General features: G+C 44.4%; 2 protein-coding genes across 6 annotated transcripts in view; both read right to left on the minus strand.

The window, feature by feature from the left end:
• Positions 1–20,836, minus strand: part of LOC148009810 (uncharacterized) — a 37,793-nt gene extending 16,957 nt beyond the window's left edge. Inside the window, exons 1-3 of one of the 5 annotated variants that reach the window (XM_087672698.1) lie at positions 19,419–19,526; positions 19,200–19,335; positions 18,942–19,117 (exon numbers count right to left, since the gene is read on the minus strand). In XM_087672698.1, coding sequence (XP_087528824.1) covers positions 18,942–18,981 — 40 coding nt within the window. In that variant the 5' untranslated portion in view covers positions 18,982–19,117; positions 19,200–19,335; positions 19,419–19,526. Of the gene's footprint in view, positions 1–18,941; positions 19,336–19,418; positions 19,616–19,695 lie in introns of those variants that run through there. The other 4 variants (XM_087672696.1, XM_087672695.1, XM_087672697.1 and 1 more) reach the window with 4 other exon arrangements.
• Positions 5,447–8,243, minus strand: LOC148009811 (uncharacterized). The gene is made up of 2 exons (XM_087672338.1): positions 7,676–8,243; positions 5,447–5,584 (listed from the first exon to the last, which is right to left on the minus strand). Exons 1-2 carry the CDS (start codon positions 8,210–8,212, stop codon positions 5,447–5,449), a joined length of 675 nt encoding a protein of 224 aa, XP_087528464.1. The 5' UTR covers positions 8,213–8,243.
• Positions 20,837–22,065: the final 1,229 nt, after the last annotated feature.

A 22,065-nucleotide genomic window follows, 5' to 3' on the forward strand; every position in this document is an offset into this window, starting at 1 on the left:
AATTTGTCTATATAATGATTTATTAAATTTGTTTCCTTTGCACTAATCAGATATAAAGAAAAGTGCATTGGAGCTGGCTATTGATGAGTGGTCACAGGTTATGGTGGACCCATGCCGTGGGTTAGAGAAAAGATAGTTCACACTTCCACCTATATGGCCCGATTGGGCGCCTATGACCAGAACTCACGCATATCAGGGTTAGACTCACACACAGAAAGGATTGATGCCTTGAAGTGTGGGCTAGATCCGCCAGAACAGACAGTTACAATCAACAAGATGGCATGATCATGAAATGCTTGTACTCTTTGCATGTGTGGGCTGAAAGCTTGAAATGCACATTTCTTTGCATAGGAGGTCCCTAAATTTTAGGAGCCTCGAATTAGCATAAAAATGCTAGTCCTAAAAAATAGGGATGTCATTCTTAAAATAGTAAATTCTGTACTCTGACTGTGCTTACTAAATTTGGTTATTTCTATTATTAACAGTATTCAGCCCAAAAAGGAAGGCCATAGAGAAGAGACTGAGTGTCAAGACACTTGTCACACAAGTTTCCAAGTGTCCCACCACTTATCACATCTCATGACATGTGGCTGGACACTTGTCTTGTGCTACTCCACTTTCCCCTTTTGTACTAGCTCTTCCCTCTCCTATAAATAAGAGCTCGTTTTTCTTCATTCAGCATCATTTTTCTTTGCTGTAAACTCATGTACAACACCCACAGATAGCCAAAAACTGGCCCCATCCATCCCCATCATCATCCCCCACTTCTCCATTATCAAATTCCTCCATATTCCCTCTTCTATCACTGCTGTTTTACAGGACAGCAAGCCTGTAAATTCATTACAGCCCCTCCTTCTTGAGCTCTTTCTTCCATTTTAGCAACAAGAAGCAAGCCTTATCCATGTACTACTGATCAACGATGAAGAAAGGCTGATTTCTCCTCTTTCTTCTCTCATACTGTAAAGAAATCAGTTCTTATCATTGCATAATAGATAATGCATGTGTTTGTACATCTTTGCATGATCTTGTGAGAGTGAGAATTACTTCTCCTCACTCTCAGGTTGATTGTAACTGAGCTCTTCCCTAAGGGACTTGGGTTGAACAGAAATACATTCCTTCGAGGGGGGTGCCCATCTTCAACCCTCAATCTTGTCTCCATTACTTTTACATTTTCATGGCTGTAATTTTGTGAGTAATTTTCATTTTCAGCTTTAAGTGTTCATTCTCTTTTATATTAAATCTCAAAAACAAGCGAATATCATAATTGTTAAGCATACTACGATGTTCGGGGCATTTACAGTGGTATCCCTCATTTGACCAGCCCTTAAAATGAGTGCAACTATTTCCTTGACAGGATTCTCAAGATTCAAACAAAAACAAGGCAAACAACCTGCCTTTGAGTTATGAAAAGCAATCTTTTCAAAAGGGGAGCTCAAACCATGAACTGTAGTGTCCTCCTTGTGGCGTGCGAACAGCAGTGGAGAGGCTAGAGAGAGAAAAGAAGAATATGGGAGAATCAAAAGGTGAAACTGATGAATGTTTGTGAGGGTTGCAAATGGGGAAAGTCAGTGCCCTAGTTATAGGCACATGCTGTCTCGAGTGGCGCCCCAAAATGTGGGTGCCCATCCATTTTTGGGGCTATAAGTGCGAAACTAGCATGAATTAATGAAAGGAAATGCAGCGAATGAATGGGTTTTTGAACGTGGGGCGGGGGCGTTGAGCTAAAAATGCATTAGCTTCACTTAAACAGCCCCAAAACATGCTTAATTAATGAAGTAACCTTATTTACTTAAAAGAAACGTGATCCTAGAGAGTGTCTGTGTCCCATGAGCGCAAACCCACTTGGGAGGGCCCAAACTTTCTATAAATAGGTATGCTGCCCTCCATTCAGTCCCAGATCTCATTTTTGCAAGTTTCAGGTGTTTTCAACTTGGTGCCCACACCCCTTTCACAGAGGACATCGCACTCTCAGCTGTCCCTTGTTGTCATCTACAGTCTGGCGCCTGTTTCGAACCTTCCACCCACAGTTTGGAGCTGTTTACAACAGTGTGATTGTTGCTGATCACTCTCCAGCTGCCGCCTGCTCAGTTTTCTCTCTCCTCGTTGTCGCTGCTGTTTTGCTCTCTCCTCAACCGCCTGCTCAATTTCCTCTCTCCTCGTCGCTGCTGTTTTACTCTCTCCTCAGCCTATTGCAGCAAATTTTCTCCCTCCTCAGCCTATTGCAACAGATTTTCTCTCCACTACCTGTGTTTGCTATTTTCTCTCTCTTGCAACCAGTGCTTTTTAGTCTTTCTCTCTCCTCACCTGCTTTTTTAGTATTTCTCTCTCCTCGCCTGTGTTTTTAGTCTCTCTCTTACACTGTTGTCTGCATCAAATCCAGCCTTCCTTGGTTGCGTTTGCTGGTGCTCGACATCTAGAGACTACCTTACTGCGATTCAAGATCCATACTCCGATAGCTCATTAACCCTGCCCTAATCCTTGAGATACAAGAGTTTAAGATTCAGTATTCATTCACTGCATAGTGTGTTTATTGCATGAGCATTGTATATTCAACAGTCATATCACTTCATTTATTTTCTGTGTTCATTGTTTCTGAGTTACCCTAACAATAACTATGTTCTTTTATCAATATGTGCTTTGTCGTACAGTTTCTGTTTGTGTTTCTGTGTTAGCCTATTTCTTTACATGGTATCAAAGCAAGGTTCTCTAAGAAAAACCTAGGCCTTGATCTAAAAGCTCTCCACAGAAGCAAGAACAACAGTAGGCTCAAATGACTTCGAACACAACAACACCAATTCAGTCTCAAACCAGCCTGCCTTCCATGGATGGGTGGTAAATCCCAGATTACAACTTAATTACAGCAACAAACAATAAACGCAAATCTGAAAATACAAATTTACCTACTGATCTTGGACAATGCATACCCAATTGGCCCCAAAATTGGTGCCCCTATCGGTATTTCTTTAGCTTTATTGAAGAAGAAGTTGATTTACAATGAGATTCTCCTGATCCCCTTCACAATACAAACTCCCCTTGCTACCCAAAGTGACTAACAAGTCTTTAATATGATTTGCCCCTTGATTCGAGCAGTCAATTGGCCTTCACCCACTTTGATAGAGATAGAAAATGCCCCAAATTCAATTACTTTCTGGTCCCTCCACTTGAATAGGCTAAAAACAGCTTCGGCCCTGTTGAATCCAAGTCTTGGAGCTTCCAATTTCTGGCACACTTCTCGAGGCTACTGTAAACCCTAATTTCTTCTACAAATTAGGGTTTACAGCAAAGAAATCTGAAATTTCTCAACCTCTGGTGATCTCAATGCTGCAATCTTTGGAGCAAGGCTGTAAAAAGACTAGGAGATAAGAGAGAATGCTGAGGAGAGAGAAAATTCAGACTTTCTTCACAAAGAATTGAAGAAAATCTATCATTTGCTGCTGCCCTATCTCAACAGCTTGTAGATGCAAAGAAGTGAAGAAAATCAGTCATTTACTACTGCTTCCCTACCTCAACAGCCTGTAGATGCTGTCACCTACTGTTGATTGGTCTTCTCCTGCCCTTGGCTTCCTTGGAAGGTCCTCCAATGGCTGCAAATCAAACCAACAGCATCTCCTCTCTCTCTCTTGCAGGCTGCTGAATACACTAAAAATGCCTCTCTCCAACCTTTAAAGACGTTTTTTAGTCTTGCATGGGCATTTTTTACAAGTGGCAACCTTTCCAAATGGTTTTTCCATAAATATTAATTTTCACTCTTTAAATACTAAAAATTAATCTAATAATTATTTAGGTGCCCTGAAAAATAATCTAACTAGCCAATAATTTAACTTATAACAACAGAAGATTGAGAAGCTCGACCGAAGGATTTCCCTTCAATAAAAGCTACTCAATGAAGGTATACATGATTTTCTCTCTTCAGATTTTGCGTGTAAGTCTGATGATGTTGCAGGGCCATCGAGACCTCCATCACGGATGGGCCCCCCTGTTGGAGAAAGAGATCCGGAGTATATTCCATTCTTTCATCCTCTTCTGTCTACTGTGGTGCAAGGTACTTTAGATTCATCTTTTGTTCCTTTGTCTTTTACCTCTTCTATTTTGCAATATACTGGTAGAAATCATGAGGAAGAAAGAGTACAGTCTATTGACTACGGAAAAGGATCTCTCAAGAACCAATTCTTGTATGTCAACACACATCATGGGGATTATAAGAAAAAGCCAGGTACTTCTTCTTCTACCCTTCCTTCTTTTCAGTTTACTTCTCAAAATCAAAATAAATTTGGTGTTCCTATTTGTTCATTACATGGTACATCTTCATCATCATCTTTTCATTTTCAATCATTAAATGGAAAAAATGAACAAAATGCATCTTCACCTTTCACTTCACAAATTCAAAACCCACCCATCCCACCATCTTCTTCCGCTGCTTCTCCACTTCCATTCACACCATTCACATTCCCATTTCAAACACCTCATGTTGCACCGCACATCACACCAGGGGGTTATGGAAACATAGGCACATCTTTTAGGATCTCATCCTTGCCGCAACCGGGTGGTGTTCCACCTTCTTCTCACATACTTTCGGGATCAATGCAACCTCGGTATCTCTCCCAGTCTATCTCGAGCGTGGATCAGTTGGAACCACAATTTGCCTACATGGCCTTACCTAATGGACCTTCTATGCCCCAGCCGACAAACTTTGGATAGGGCTTCCATGTCCCAATGCCTCCACCTACACCAGCATCTTATGGAAACATTCATATTCCAGTGCCTCCGCCGCAATCGGCACTCATTAGACGTTCATAGCCCATTTCTGCCTACCCACCTCTTTCCCCTCCTCCTCCTTATCATACCCCTCCACCACCACCACCATCTTATTCCACCCATCCATCCTAGCCCACTTTCCTGACATCTCATGGTTCTACCTCATCTTCCACCAAGCATGCATTCAATAATAACACTCATTTCAACAGGTCCAACTTTACCACTTGGTCGAACTTGATGAGACATGTCCTTGACTCACAGAACCTATGGGATCTCGTGTAGGAATTGAAACTACAACCCGATCCCGCACTTGTTCCATACGAGGTCATCCGCTCATGGAAGGCTAGGAATGCCTCCACTATTGTCGAGCTGATGCAAGGCTTATTGCTCAAGTTTCATTCTCAGCTTCAGCATTTTGACTTAGTGTCAGAGCAATGGGCACACTTGACAGATCGCTATGCAACTCAAGATAGCACCTGTCGTATCAATCTTGACCATGAGCTTCAAAATTTTAAAATCTCTAACCCGAATGACTTCAAAGTCAAGTTGGTTGAGTATCGACTTCTTCTTGCCAAATTCTCCACTACGGGGACTCCCAAGTCTTCTAACAATCAAGTAACACTGTTTCTAAATAAATTCCCTAGAAAATACTTCAATTTTGTGGAAGATATAGTTTCAAAGCCTACCATGCCTACTTTCTATGAATTTGAGTGTCAGTTATTGCATTATGCACAGTTGTTCGATCAATTTCATATGAATAATCCCTCAAAAGAGGCTCTTGTTGCTCATTCTCAGAAGGGGCAACAAAGAAAGGGTAAACAAAATTAAACTTCCAATCAAAATCAAAAACAAAATCAATTCAGGAAATCATAAGGAAACTCCCAATCACAACTCAAAGCAGGGTGGCAGAATGTACCTAAAAAGAATAGGTATTGTCAACATTGTCAAAAGGCTGGCCATTTTGACGACAAGCGTCGATCAAAGGCAAGAGGCACAGCACAAAAACCTAAGTCTCAGACCCCAACCCCTCAGTCGGGCAACCCCCAACAAGGAAGGTAGGGTAATGGCAAGGGGCAATTTAAAGCTCAAACTCACACTGCCACCAGTCAGCCATCTCAGTCAATAATGTTCTCAACTCCAGAGGGCTTGTCTAACTGGTCTACAACGGCCCACATCGTCTCCGTAGAGACATCAAATGCGAGTCTCATCCATATCTGTGAGTTGCCTCCTGAAGAGGTTTCTACACAGGCCTACTCGTCGCAGTCGTGCACTTCAGCTCATGTTGGATTGTAAATAATGCAGCTACACATCACATGACTCCTATAGAGAACATCTTCCATACCCGAGCTCCTGCAGCTTGGGGAGTCCGCGTAGGAAACAACTCCTCAGTCAAGATTCAAGCTCAAGGTTGTGTCAGTTTTGCCACTGACAAGGGTTCAGATCTGGCTTCGCTGGATAATGTATATCATGTTCCTCAACTTGGGGTATAGTTGTCAGGTACGAAAGGTACGATACGGTACGGTACAATAAAATATAGTACTAATTGGTACCTTATGATTTTGTAAGGTACGGTACGATATTAGTACGAAAAAAATTAAGATGATTTTTTAAATAACAAAAACTATAAATCATTAAATGATAGATCATAGAATACATGTTTAAAGTGGAAATAGCCATTTCATTACAAAATAAGATGAATACATGAGGGTGACCATCGCGGTCGCATAGGCTACGCAAAACATGCGAAACAACTACAGTCTAGTATGTCTGATACAAAAAAAACAGATACATATGTCATATAAATGATGAATCTATGATGAGGCATCACTATCATCATCATTAGAACCATCTAAGTGGTCATCAAGAGTGTCTCAAGATGACTCCTCGGCATCTGATGATGAGACACACTCATACTCATCCTCACTGATGAGGTTAACCATCATCATCAAATGATGGCTCCCTAGGTGGCGATTGTGTAGGCAAGGGGGGGATGTCATCATGAGGCATAGAATGTGAGCTACTAGAGCCTCGCCTTACGTATGTCTGCAAGCCACTCGAAATACCCCTCCTCAATGATGGAGGGCGTCGAATGACCGTGCCCCTGCTATCACCTACTCGAACTCCTCGCCCAAGAGCACACTGACTGCGAGTGTAACGAGTATCTGCTGCTATAAGCTCTCTATAGAGCTTTGCAAAAATCATCTCCTCCTCCTCGTCCACCTCCTTATGTATACTCGGAAGAGTGTCGCCCATCAACTTGAATGTATCAACATTCATCTACACAATGCAGTGATGCACATAAGATTGATCATTATAAATGCTAAAGTCTAAATTGTAAAGTATAAAGTTTAAACTTCAAAGTTCAAAGTTTAAAAGTTAAAACAACAAATTTTAAATCTTATGGTTAATTGTTTAAACTTTACCTGCTTCGGATTACCCTTGCTCATCATAGCCCTCATCATACGTAAGTTAGTGCGGCAATAGACTAGCCACTCTAACTTTCGTGTGCTAAGCCAATTGCGAATCTTTGTGTGAATGAGAGAATAGGCACTCCAGTTTCTCTCACATGCACCCAAAGAGCAATCCTGGGCAAGGACCCTCATGGCTAAGGGCTGAAGGGTCTCCAGCGCATATCCAAAGTTTTGCCATTAAAATAAAGGCTTCACAAGTGACTCTCTCCTCGAACAAGTGGGAGAAGCAAAAGCCACATGCCCTCTCTCATCTGCATAGCATCCTAGCTCCTCTAGCACTGCATTGTGGTCATCAACAGGGACCACACGAGTCAAATAAGCAAGCTGGTCTGAACGGAACTCTCTATCATCCATGACCATCGGTGACTTGTAGGCCAGGATGTACTAATGCGGAAAAACCATGGATGGGCTTATACATCCACGCCCATCTCCTCTCTGCTCTCTAAAACATGTGCACGTTGTGTCTCTGTAATCACTGTACAAGCACGTGTCTCCACCAATGCTGCTCTAAAGAAGTGAACGAGAAGGCCTATGGTGGACCCCTCGCAATCAATCATACGTAACACCCTATAAAAGGGAGTCACAACAATGACAACGGCACGGACTTTTTGCCAAAACTGCTCATTAAGGCACAAGCGCTGCATGGCTTTGGCCTTCTCTATCTCATACTCATCCCACTCATTCCATAGAGTGAACACCACTGTCTGGCGCAAGGCAGACCGCACCTCATAAAGACGCTCCAGCAATAACCACATGTATTCAAAGCGAGTTGAAGAAGGCTTCTTCAACTCCAATGTGCTATGCTCACGATACATCGCAAGCACCTTTACCTTTACCGTAAAGAATGTGACAATGGATGTAGCTTTGCGGACCACCCTCTTCACCCACTTGAGCTTTCCAATGTCCTCCATGAGCAAGTCCAAACAATGACTTGCACATGGAGTCCACACAATCGTAGGAAACTCGGCCTCAAGCAAACGGCCCATGCGCCAACAATTCGATGCATTGTCAGTAACAACTTGCACCACATTTAAGGGGCCCACCTACAACCACAATTTACAAATTACGAGATATGTATAAATCAAATTTCAATTATGAATCATGATATTATCATAATGAAAGAAAGTGAAACAAATTTAAAACACAAATTGCAATGTATACCTCAATGATAGCTTGTCGAATGTGACAGTAGATGAATGCACCCGTCATTTTTCTCCCTCTCTTATCGGTATCTACAGCCCGCAAAAAGTAAGTGCTGAGTGGACATGAGATGAGTATGTTGATGATGCCCCATTTCTTACAATCACTCCATCCGTCGGTGAGAATGGAGCAACCATATTTTATCCATGCGGCCTAAATAGGATCAAGTGCTCTATCAATCCTCTCCTCTTCATCAATCTTTCTCATCCTTATGTTGTTGTATGTGACACCGGTCCGTCCTTCACATGGACTCACATTGGCAATGGCTTTTACCATATTCTTCTATTGCTCTTGCTTAAGGACATTGAATGCAAGATTGCACTCAATCACTGTGCGTGCAATTTCAATGTCCGCAACCGATCCACGCACATGACCGGGAGCTTGAAATAGAGGCGATTGTCTCTCCGGTACCGCACAAGCCTCCACTCTTTGTCTTTTACCAATGCCAGATGCAAATGTGGAGCCCCCACCACCAATGGTAGAGGCCTCTCCCGCATCAGTTGAGGATACGCCCACATTGGATGCTTCCTCGTTAGTAGGCATAGGAGTTGGTGCCAATAAGCCACTTCCTCCTCCTCTTGTGGATCCCCCTCTCATCTTGGCGAGAATCTCCTCTGCAATGTTTTGAGTGATCTCCTTGCATGGAGCAACTTGACCCCCCACCTTGAAAAGGTGTTGGAAAAGCTGAGTTGCACTACTTGTATAGCGCTTCCCGCAATACTTGCATGTCCAATGGTGGGAGTTGGACTTCTTTGTGTCCCTCTCCACATGGATCGCATGCAAATTAAAGGCTTCGTGCTTCTCACGAGTCATGGTACCGATGACGAATAAAGAGGCCCGAGAGAGAGAGATGCTTGAGTCTCAACTCTTGAAAGTTGAAAGGGAGGGAGACTTGAGAGGCTCGAGGGTTGGGGTAAAGTTGAAAGAGCAAGAGTGAGAGAGAAAATGGGAGATGAGAATGGCAAATGCTTTGATAGGGCACAAGATAGAGGGGATGGGAGATGAGATTTGAGAATGGAATATGCTTCGATAGGGTGCGGGAAAGAGGGGATGGGAGGTGAGATTCGAGAATAACAATCACAAGTCCATTCAAGAATCAAGATTGAAGAGAGGAAGATGAGAATGGTAACTTGTAAGTGCTTGCTGAATTGGTGTGGAAGCATGGAGCCTTGGAGGAGAGGAGCACCTTTTGTAGATGAGAGAAGGATCAAAGTCCAAAGTTCAAACAGTCAAAGAGAGAAGGAATCCAAAGAGAGGGCTATAGCTTGCAAGCTGGAAGGAATCCAAAGAGGAGCACCTTTTGCATGGCTGAAAATTGGAATTTCGAAAAGGGGGTGGGGTGAGGTATCCAAGGCTTCCCACCCCCCCAAAAAGCGCAACAATGCACGAAACGCACGAAACGCGGGACGTGGGGACGCAGGAAACACGGAATGAGGACACAGAGGCCAGGTGGCCAAAACAGGCCAATTTTAACGTATGAAATTGTATGAATTCGTATCATACGGTACCATACGGATCGTACCGTACTGACTGTTTTGTACCACGTACGGAGGCAACTATACCTTGGGGTGAAATTTGTTATCTGTTCAGCAACTTTGCCGGTTGGGACGAGCAGTTTTCTTTATAGCAACACAGTCGAGGTCCTGGACTCTTAAGACCGGTTTAGTGATTGCTCGCGGTGAGGCACGGCCTAGTGGTCTATACCACATGACACACTTTCTGACCAACCGACAGCTGAGGGCTCCGTGTTCCATAGCTTCCAGGCTTTTGCCACATCTCGAGAGCCTACAAACATGAGTGTCTTTGGCATTTTTACTTAGGGCATCTTGGTTATGACTCTCTTTATGAGTTGTCACGCCGTGAACTGGTTGAGGGCCTTTCCCGCCTAAAGCTAGCTCGCAATGTTTGTAAAGCCTATCAACTCGCGAAGCAGCACTGTACCCCTTTCCCTCAACAGTCCACACATCGTGCTGAGGAGCCTCTTAGATTAATTCATGTTGATCTTTGTGAGCCGACATTCACTACCGTCTTAAATGGCACGTTGTACTTCTTTTTGATAGTCGATGATTATTCTAGATACATATGGGTGTACTTCCTCAAGCATAAGTCAAACGCTTTCATATATTTTTCTACTTGGGTGTTACTGGTTCATAACCAAACTAGACGTCGTGTTGGTTGTATGAGGAGTGATAGCGGTGGTGAGTTTATCTCCCATGAATTTTCCAAGTTTCTGCAGCAACATGGCATCGCTCGGCAACTCACCTCTACTAACTCCCCCTCTCAAAATGGAGTCGTAGAGCGTAGGAACCGAACAGTCATGGAAATGGCATGCTCTATGCTATTCGCAGCAGAGCTCCCTAAGCGCTTTTGGATTAAGGCTGTTAACACTACAGTGTACATCCTCAACCGGTGCCCTGACTATGGCTCTTTTCCTCAGAAGACCCCGTATGATGCATTCTTTGGCTTTCGGCCTCTTATTCCCACTTTAGAGTCTTCAGGTGTCGTGCCTATACACACACACCTGATGATAAAATAGGAAAGCTCACTTTCCGAGCTAATCTCCTTATTTTTGTTGGATATTCCTCTAAAGCGAAAGCCTATTATTGTTCAATCCTCTCCTTATTTTTGTTGAATATTCCTCTGAAGTGAAAGCCTATCGTTGTTCAATCCTCGAACAAATAATGTGATCGTTCAGAGGGACGTCATTTTTTGCGAGAGGGATATCGTGAAGTCCTCTGTACCGGATTCCAATCTGATTCCTCCTTCCACATCATCAAAGATCGTGCCTATTGAGCCTGGTCTACTTCCCGCTCCTGACATTCCTGCAAATTCTTCAGGTCCTAGGCCCCCTCCGCGAGACCCATTACCTCACTGTTACCACCAGCAGACCATGCCGAATTCGGGGATCTTACCACCAGATTCCACTCCGGAGAGACCTAGAAGATCTTGCTCCTCAAGCATCATTGTGTCACTGTTTACAGCTGATTACATAGCGCATTCTGAGCCAGATACATGGTAGGAGGCTCTTTAGCATCCTCAATGGCAAGAGGCCATGGAGAATAAGCTAGAGAGTATTGACCGAAATGAGACTTGGACATTAGTGGATCATCCGAGCCACAAGAAAGTCATTGGGACAAAGTGGATTTTTAGGACCAAGCTAAAAGCTTATGGGACTTTAGACAAGTACAAGGCTTGCCTTGTAGTGCAAGGGTTTCGACAGAAGCATGGCATTAATTATAAGGAGACCTTTGCCCCTACTGCACGGTTGACATCTTTCTAAATGCTTCTCGTGCTAGTCGCTCACCACGGTTGGCCAATACATCAGATGGATGTCAAGAGTGCCTTCCTGAATGGTTATCTTGAGGAGGAAGTCTATGTGGAGCAACCACCAGGCTTTCCATCAACGAACCCGCGGGATAAGATATTCAGTCTGCAGAAAGCTCTTTATGGGCTGAAGCAAGTGCTGCAGTCTTGGTTTCATAGAATAGATGAGTTCTTACAAACTCACGGATACCATTCTACCCCTTATGACCCGAACTTATATGTTCGATCTATTGCAGAGGGGGTTAGCTATATCCTGTTGTACGTTGAAGACTTACTCTTCCAGACTCAAGTTTTGCTACCATCACAAAAATTAAGGCAAAGCTTAGTGCTACCTTTGAGATGACAACCTTGGTTTGTTGTCTTATTTTTTGGGGATGGATGTAGTTCGATCTGGGTGCTGTATTTTTGTGTCACTGCGCAGAAGTACACACTTTAGCTTGTGGAACAGTACACTACAGATCAGACACGGCCAGTGGCCACGCCTCTTGATCCTACTGTCCACTTGTCGAAGGATATCCTAGGTCAGCCCTTCAATGCAAACACCTATCGGTCTATTGTAGGGAAACTTCTTTGGTTGATTCATACTAGGCAAAATTTAGCTTACTCAGTTAGCATACTCAATCAGTATTTCACAACACCTGGGATGTCACATTGGATTGCATGTCATTATGTGTTGCATTATTTACAGTGTACTCATTCTTATGGCCTGACATATGGTTCTGGTTTATGTTTGCAAGGGTACACTGATTCTAATTGGACAGGAGATCCTGACACCTGGTGTTCCACATGGCAGCTACCTCTTTACCTTGGGTACGGCCTCCATTTCCTGGTCTAGCCGTAAATAGAAAATGGTAGCGACTTCCACGGCCGAGGCTAAGTACAGGGCTCTCTTTGATAGCACCATCTATCAAAAGATGACATACCAACGAGACAATAGGGTTTGTGGGAAGAAACACGGAGTAAACTCGGTAAACATGAGAAGAGAAGAGAAGAGAGAAGAAACTCTGATGAATGGAATGATGAAAATCTAAATCATGGAGTAAATGTGATACAAGGAAACAAGGATGCCGTAGCACAAGGAAGATAATGAAGACAACCACGAACCACGAACTACAATATCCTCCTGAAGAGATGTGAGGGTAGTGGAGAGGCTAGAGAGAATAGGTGACGGACTGAATGAATCAGCCGTGAGGAATGAATGAGAGAGTGGCCTATAAATAGTGGAGGGGCCCCCACTCAAGTCCAAGAAGAAGTAGATGCTCCCTCTGAGGGCAAAGAAATAACATCCCTCTCTGAATCCCCCTCTGATGTAGATAGGAAATCCAAAACCTCATGGATCACAGACTCCAAAATGTCTGATGACAAAGAAAGCGCCACCGATCGTGCCGAAGAAGGTATCTGGGGTGCCGAAGAGCTCCCAAAGATAGCCTCTCAAACCTGAGGAGTTGCGGGTGGGAAAGGATGGGGCTCAGAATGACCAAGAATTGGGCAACAGTCGTCGTCTCTCAGTGGAGCGGACTGGGTAGCCGAAGAAGAGGGAGTCGAGCAGCCACTGTCTCTCGAAGGAGCGGATTGACAAGGAGACGATACAAAACAATCAATGTCTCTCAATGGAGCGAACTGCAGATCTGTAGATCGTGGAAGCCACTGTACTTGAATATAAGTGGGAGAAGATTGTCGCTTGCATTGTGACAATCTCCAGGAGGTCGTAGCGCCAATCGATCCTCCATGTGCTCAAAAGGACTTAGTGCACATCGGATGCGACTTCTTGCCTTCAGCATAGTACTCCGATAGCTGACGCAGAACGATCTCTATGGCCCAAAAAGGAGAAGTGGCATAAGGAGCGCCTGGTGGAAGATGCATATACTCCGAGGGGGTGGGAAGCAAAGGTCGAAGTCGGCAAGCATCAATGGTATGTCTAGTGATGTCACTGTAGGAGCAACCAGTAGAACCACGAACCACGAACTGCAATATCCTCCTGAAGAGATGTGAGGGTAGTGGAGAGGCTAGAGAGAATAGGTGACGGACTGAATGAATCAGCCGTGAGGAATGAATAAGAGAGTGGCCTATAAATAGTGGAGGGGCCCCCACTCAAGTCCAAGAAGAAGTAGATGCTCCCTCTGAGGGCAAAGAAATAACATCCCTCTCTGAATCCCCCTCTGATGTAGATAGGAAATCCAAAAACTCATGGATCACAGACTCCAAAATGTCTGATGACAAAGAAAGCGCCACCGATCGTGCCGAAGAAGGTATCTGGGGTGCCGAAGAGCTCCCAAAGATAGCCTCTCAAACCTGAGGAGTTGAGGGTGGGAAAGAATGGGGCTCAGAATGAGCAAGAATTGGGCAACAATCGTTGTCTCTCAGTGGAGCGGACTAGATAGCCGAAGAAGAGGAAGGAGTCGAGCAGCCACTGTCTCTCGAAGGAGTGGATTGACGAGGAGACGGTACAAAACAATCAATGTCTCTCAATGGAGCGAACTGCAGATCTGTAGATCGTGGAAGCCACTGTACTTGAATATAAGTGGGAGAAGATTGTCGCTTGCATTGTGACAATCTCCAGGAGGTCGTAGCGCCAATCGATCCTCCATGTGCTCAAAAGGACTTAGTGCACATCGGATGCGACTTCTTGCCTTCAGCATAGTACTCCGATAGCTGACGCAGAACGATCTCTATGGCCCAAAAAGGAGAAGTGGCATAAGGAGCGCCTGGTGGAAGATGCATATACTCCGAGGGGGTGGGAAGCAAAGGTCAAAGTCGGCAAGCATCAATGGTATGTCTAGTGATGCCACTATAGGAGCAACCAGTAGTCTAGTCATCTATTGGTAAAGAAGCCATGGATACCAGTGTGCCTTGCTGAAGAAGAAAGAGGTCAGCCACCATGAACCACAAACCACAATGTCCGCCTCAAGGAGTGTGAGGGTAGTGTGAAGCACGAACCACAATGTCCGTCTCAAGGGGTGGGAGGGCAGTGGAAGGGCTAGAAGTGAACTGCCAGTGGGAGAAGGTTGCGACCAGCAATAAGAGGTTGTAACCACTAGAAAAATGCAAGTGAGGAGAGAAAGAGAGACTAAAAACGGTGGCTACAAGAGAGAGAAAACAACAAACGCAGGCTACAAGAGAGAGAGAGAGACTAAAAACGCAGGAAAAAACCAGCAGTAGAAGTCAGCATGCTAAAATCAACTCCAAACAGTGTGTGATAGGCTGGAAACAAACACCAAACTGTTGTAGACAACAATGGCCAGCTTGGACCATGATGTCCTCCGCGTCGTCCGGGGTGTAGGCAACAAGCTGAAATACCTGAAATCTGTAAAAACAGATTGTTTTCTGAATGGAGAGTGATCAACACCAATCACTTTGCTGTAAACAGCTGCAAACTGCGGGTGGAAGGCTGAAAACAGGCACCAGACTAGAGATGACAGCAAGGGACAGCTGAGACTGCGATATCCTCCGCGAAAGGGGTGTGGGCAACAAGCTGAAAACGCCTGAAACCTACAAAAACGAGATTTTGATGCAGCAGTGGAATAAGAAGAGAAACGGATATCAAACCTGCCATCGGTCTTTGCCTTCACTGGAGTGGAGTATCTTTGCCGTTGTTTGAACAGATCCAACTCTAATACCATGTCAAAAGATGACGTACCAGCGAGACAATAGGGTTTGCGGGGAGAAACATGGAGTGAACTCAACAAACATGGAGAAGAGAAGAGAAGAAAGAACAAACTACGATGAGAATGATGAAGATCTTAATCATGGAGTGAATGTGATACAAGGGAACAAGGGTGCCGTAGCACAAGGCAGATGATGAAGACAACCACGAACCACGAACCGCGAACCGCAATGTCCTCCTGAAGGGGTGTGAGCGTAGTGGAGAGGCTAGAGAGAAGAGGTGACGGACTGAATGAATCAGCCATGAGGAATGAATGAGAGAGTGGCCTATAAATAGGCACAGTCAGTCTAGGGTGGCGCCCCTTTTTGGGGCTGCAAACCCTAAATGCAAAAGGCAAAAACACAAAAACGCAAACTACGAGTGAAGGGTGAAGGGTTTCTCAACACCATCGAGGCCATCTACCTGAGGAGTTTACTGGCGGTGCTTCATTTTCCTTTTCCTTGCGACTCTTCCACCATTGTCTATTACGACAACAAAAGTGCCATTGCCCTTGCAAGCAATCCGATCATCACACTACGCACGCAACATGTAGAAGACCACTTCCACTTTTCCGGAGAGCAAGTCAAGCTAGGCACTATCTGCCTAGAGTTTGTGCCTTTATCAGATAATTTTGCAGACATCTTGACCAAAGCGGTCAACCGGCCAGTTCTTTACTACCTGCTACCCAGGATCAGCTTAGGTACACCCTCCCCTATTTCTTCAGATTGACGGGGAGAGCATGCTTCCCACTTGCTTTACCTTCCAGTTTGAGAGAGGGCCGCTTCTTCTCTTGATAGTGACAAAGATAATACTTACGATTTTTAGACATTCATTTATTCTTTTGTATAACAATTTCCCTGCGAGGGCACTGTCCAAGTGGCACCATTGCATAGCATTTTGTGTAAGCATGATATCTTTCATCTCCCTTTGCATTACCTCATGCATTGGCATTTTGTTCATGTTAACATGCATTTGTGTGCATTTATCCCTTTACGGTCTTTTGGAGTGATCGACTCTAGATCCACCATATTCGTAGCATTGCACATAGCAGTCTCCAAGGAAATTTTTTCCTAGCTAGCTTACTTACTTTGCTTGTCTTGCTTACTTCGCTTATTTGCTATACCCACAACTTAGTCATTTTCCTTCTTCACTGACACCCAGTAATGATAGGGATAGTATGCTTGTTTTGTGAAGGTCTCGGGTCTGACCATCCCTTATCACTCTCCCATATTGGAGCACGGATACTCAATAGAACGAAAACTGATTTGCAACCCTCATTTAATGCTAAATTTATCAAATCTAATAAGCCCTCAAAAAAAAAGTCCATGATTGATTCCATCCGGCTTTGTAGGGCTTGGTAGGCCACTAAGCAGATGACATGCACCCTTTGTCCGATGCCCTATCCCCTCTGGGGTGATCACTTGAGCTCCCTTGGTAAGATAATCATCGCCTTTGTAGTCTTAGTAAGCCACTAGGCAACCGATAAGCAACCTTTGTTTGATGCTCTGGCTACTTTGGGGTGGGACGCCTTGGGATAAAAACAAAAAAAAAGGGAGACTTGACTGGCCTTCATTCTAGTGGCACCGTTGTTGGGCTTGAGAGGGAGTGTTGAGCTAAAAATGCATTAGCTTCACTTAAACAACCCCAAAACATGCTTAATTAATGAAGTAACCTTGTTTATTTAAAAGAAACACAATCCTAGAGAGTGTCAATGTTCCATAAGCACAAACCCACTTGGGAGGACCCAAACCTTCTATAAATAGGTATGCTGCCCTCCATTCAGTCCCACATCTCATTTTTGCAAGTTTCAGGTGTTTTTAGCTTGTTGCCCACACCCCTTTTGCGGAGGCCATCGCAGTCTCAGTTGTTTCTTACTGTCGTCCTACAGTCTAGCAGCTGTTCTCAGCCTTCCACCCGCAGTTTGCAGCTGTTTACAGCAGAGCGACTGTTGCTGATCACTCTCCAACTGCCGCCTGCTCAGTTTTCTCTCTCCTTGCAGCCTGCATTTTTTAGCCTTTCTCTCTCCTCACCTGCGTTTTTAGTTTTTCTCTCTCCTGCACTGTCGTCTGCATCAGATCCAGCCTTCCTTGGCTGCCTTTGCTAGTGTTCGACATCCGAAGGTTGCCTTGCTGTAATTCGACATCCGTTCGGAGTATGACACTCTCCAGCTCATTACCCCTGCCTTGATCCTTGAAATACATGAGTTCGAGATTCAATATTCATTCACTACATAGTGTGTTTGTTGCGTGAGCATTGTATTTTCAGCAGTCATATCACTTCATTTATTTTTTGTGTTCATTGTCTCTGAGTTACCCTAACTATGTTCTTTTATCAGTCTATGCTTTGTCATACGATTTTTGTTTGTATTTCTGTGTTAGGGTATTTCTTTACAGGGGGGAAAACCGGTGTGTGGTTTTTTTGTTTTTTTTTTGGGGGGGGGGTTTGGTGTGTGAGAAATACAAGCATGAGAACCATTATCAAAAATTGGTAGAAAACCCTCTCTCTCTCCCCTGTTGCTGCTCCCACTCCCCCTCGCTCTCAACACAGGAATAGGTCTCGCATAGCCCATAAGAATGTGGGTAACAAAAAAAGGTGCTATTACTTCATCATGAGTGGTGTTAAAACCTATCTAACAGAAGAGCCAGGAAGTGCTCTCTCATCATGTCCCATGAAGCTGTGGTATACTTCTTCAGTATTGGTTATAAGAATATTACTCCTATCCCAAAACAGTGGTATTATGAATCCACAAATATCAGGCCGCATCGATGTAATCCTTCCACCCACCATTTGCAATAAGTATAAACTTATTCCTGCAGATCTGGAAACCATTTGTGTTTTGTCATCTTTCACACATTTCTTCAATGTTGACAGTTTTGGAACATCTAATCCTGCATTTAAGAGCTTTTCATTACTTACTGCAGTCATGAAAATACATTGCAGCTTCCCTTATCACACAGATTATTATCACTGTGAAAGAAAGATTTGCTCATCATTTGCAACAATACTTCAATTTCCTCACAGATTTAAATTCTAGTAGGGAAAGGTAATCTGAGGTGCCCTCTAGTGTCCACAATTATGAACAGCTCTACATAAGTTCAGTTCAACCATAAGCTACAATACCAAAGCTCTTCAGAATGTTCCAACTTTGTGCCTGCATAACTTTTAATTGAACTACCTGCTAACCATCTGCTTGCACCAAGCATCTTCACAGGTTGCAACCTAGTGCAAACATCATGTGTAAATTGCAGCATTACACCCTGACAGACACATTTGCTCACAGCAACAACTATTGACATGCAAGGACAACGCTACAAATTTGCAGATATGCTAGGTTACCAGTTCAGTATGGTAGCAAAGCACCTCAATAACTTCTTAAACTCAGTCCAAAAACACAGAGGAGGCATTCTAAGGATGATTCAGCATCGATATCTACATCCACATCAGAGTCTGATAAAGATCAATTTGTCGGAGCTTCCATCAAGTGAATGAAGCCATTGGGTTACGTAACCATAAGCCCAAAAAAAATTTACAGGGAACCCTAGATATACCTTGAGATATGGATTTACCAGGACCAAACAAGTAGAGCATACGTTGCAGTTTGAAAATCTTTGACAGGCACAGATCATCTTAGACCCCCACCTGAGCTCCACAAAATGGAACTAGGTCCCTCAGGAGGTCAATCTACACAGCCTGAATAGAGATGGGTTCCTCACCTCCTTGTAATCTATAAAGATGTGAAGTATCAAAGTCCCATCTATTCTCTAGAGCTAGCATGGACAAAAAAGAGTCTTTGATGAGGTCCTTACAGAAAGTTAAAATATGGCCTGTATCGCATGGCACAATGTGCACCCCTCATCTAGTCCTCTATGATCTGAATATGCACATGTGAGCACCAAGGAACTTGAGACAGAAACTCCGTGTGGAAATGTGACATCATAGAAGCTGCTAACAGCTCCAATTTAATCAGTTTTTGACCATGATCAAATGCAGCAAGGTTCTCTTACAAGCCCAAGATGCATGATCACCTTGCATACGATTATGACCAAGTGGAACACTTTCTTGTAGCCAAGCCACAACTTGAGACTTGGACCAGTGCAGGATAGCAGTCGTAATCGCAACTTGAGATGTTGAAGGACTCAGTTTTTGCTTCTCATCAAAAATACAATTTTCTGGTGTGGATTCGGAATTCACTGGCTGTAAGGGGCCTAATAATGCAGAAGCCCTATCCAAAATGGGACAAAAAATTAGTAGCATTTCATCGAGATGACATGGTGAACGACAGAAAAAGAAAGGGGATCATACCCTGTGACAGTCGAGTCTGGCGACATGAGCCAGGAGGCTACACATGAATCCCTCCAGCTTTCACCTAGATATTATCTCTGCACAACAGGTACATCAGCTAAGCTTGCCTGGTCAAAGCTGCACCTGAGACCTGGATACCTACTAGTAGAAGGAAGAGTAATTGTTAGAGACCCGAATTCGGCTCTCCTTAGCCTGCAAATTGGGGACCTCGCCCCGCCTCTAATTGTTCCAAAATCCGGTAAGGCAATCCCAATGCACTGCCGTAATTCGGTATCCCTTTTTCCCTAGGGAAGGTAGATCTTGGAAATGCAGAGTTTGCACGAGTAGTTATTGCCTGTTGAACGTGTGTTGCAAACTTAGCAAGCTATTTCTCCAACGCAATCAACAGAGAAGGTGCTGAAGATGCTTATGATACAACAACCCATGTTGAACTTTTGTGTCCCGAACAAGACAATCTCTGATGTGCCAAAGCTCCAGCAACGTGGAAAGAACTCAAAAGATGCTGAGATACAACTTTCTGTCTGTTGAACCTGTATACCAAAATAAGACAATCTCTTATGTGCCAAAGCTCCAGGAAAGTGCTTGTCTGATACGTGAAGAAGCCGGTATACAACTTTCGTCTGTTGAACCTGTATTCCAAGACAAGACAATCTCTGGATGTGCCACTGCCCCAGCAAGCTAGCGAGTCGTCCGGTAGGATGCCACAAAGAAAGAAAGATGCTGATGATAAAACACGAGAACGGGGAGCAAAGGTCTTTGTGTGAGAGATGCTGATGATACGACAGGAAAACCTGGTCGGCAAACGGTCGTTTCTGTGGATGCAGGGGGATCCTGAAAGTGGAACAGCAGGGATCGAAAATAAAGGATGCGGAGAGAGAGGGGGGAAGAAGGCTGTAAGAAGGGTGTTTTGATGGATCGCCAGAAGAGGAAGAGGCAGGAGGGGGGAGAAGAAGAAGGAAAGTGAGGGGCAAGAAAAGAAGGGAGGGGACAGGTGCTTGCATTTCCATGGTTGGTGTGCGTGCTGCTGCCACCGGCCAGGCCCCCCCAACCCCTGTTGGCCGCAGGACCTGGGAATCAGCCGACCCGACGTCATCCCAGCACACACGCAGAAGCAGCTCGCTCTGTCTCTCTCCGGCCCGCCCCTCTCGGCCCCTCAGCTTATTAATTATCCCCCCTGATTATATTATTTCGAATCCGTCTATCGGAATCATATTCCTGCATTTAATATTCCTCCATTGAGTTCTCGAATATTCACATTTCCCTCACCGACCCTTGCAACCATAATAACCGTTACCTTACATGCGGCTTCTTCCGTCGCCCCTAGATCCCGTTCCCATATGCTGCACGACAGCTTTAATCCCAAAAGCCCGTGTGGGGGGGAAGCTCTTTTTCTTTTCTTTTTTTTAAATGCTATCAAAGAGGTGAGATAATTACACCCAGTCTACCACAAGCTGGTGGCAGCTTGAGTCTTTTGTTTTTTGGAGAATGCAATAATGAGAAAGAAGGGAATGTGTGTGTGTGTGTGTGTGTGTGTGTGTGTGTGTGTGACTAGGAAAAAACTACCAAGGGTCTAGAGAGCATGAAGTTAAGAAGTAAAACTACTTAAGTGGTGCACAACCCACAAAAGATGCCTCTTTTGGCGCCAAATTGATCGTTGAGGTCGGATTTTGCACGAAGTGACTCGTTACATGCACCATCGTCCACACGGGCTCACCCTCCACCACATGGCAATACACCATGCAGGAATGTCAACTCCCCCACTCCAACACCAATCTTGTCCTCCCTCAAACACTTCCCCTACTAGATCATCATTCTACTCTCATGGATCCTCATGTCCTTCAAAACTATAGAATGTTGGTTGGCAAACCTCTCCACCACAAAACAAAGCTTCTCCCCCATCTCAACTAGCTCTGCACTTTGACACATTTGCCCCATCTTCAAATCATGGAGCAATCACCCCTACTTCCCCAAATCACTCCTTTCCATTGGCAAGTACACCCCTCTACTCAAGAGCCACCCATTAATTGCCCTCAGCATGTTATGCAAAACAACCCATTATTCCAAACACCTCCTCCTTCCCTCCTCAAGCATTAGGCTTATGGGCCCATCACAAATGGATTCCACTATCTCAAAACCAAAAGCCCCCCTATCCCCCCCACCCCGGCTACACCCCTCCCAAAATCCCAGTGGCTCCACGATGAAAGGTGAGAATGATCGAAGCTTGCACGCGAGCTATGGCGGGAGAGCAAGAGCAAGAAAGAGAGAGACAAGAAATGGGAACTCCAACAGTCACAATGTGTGACCGGGCCTTCCTTTATTCAAACTATCACTAAAAGAATAAAGAATAAAGTGACGTGACGGGCGCCCGCC

The sequence above is a fragment of the Lygodium microphyllum genome, chromosome 30 (genome assembly GCF_053477565.2).
Source record: "Lygodium microphyllum isolate KBCC chromosome 30, Lygodium_microphyllum_v1.1.10, whole genome shotgun sequence".
Taxonomy (NCBI): Eukaryota; Viridiplantae; Streptophyta; class Polypodiopsida; order Schizaeales; family Lygodiaceae; genus Lygodium; species Lygodium microphyllum.

Bases quoted from the DNA above. Each gene is read 5' to 3' on its own strand.
- LOC148009811 (XM_087672338.1), bottom strand. From the start codon at position 8,212: ATGGGCCGTTTGCTTGAGGCCGAGTTTCCTACGATTGTGTGGACTCCA. The intron at 5,585-7,675 runs GTTTTAGAGAGC...TTTGATTGGAAG, and splicing joins CAGAGACACAACGTGCACAT to TTTAATTTTGTTTACCCTTT.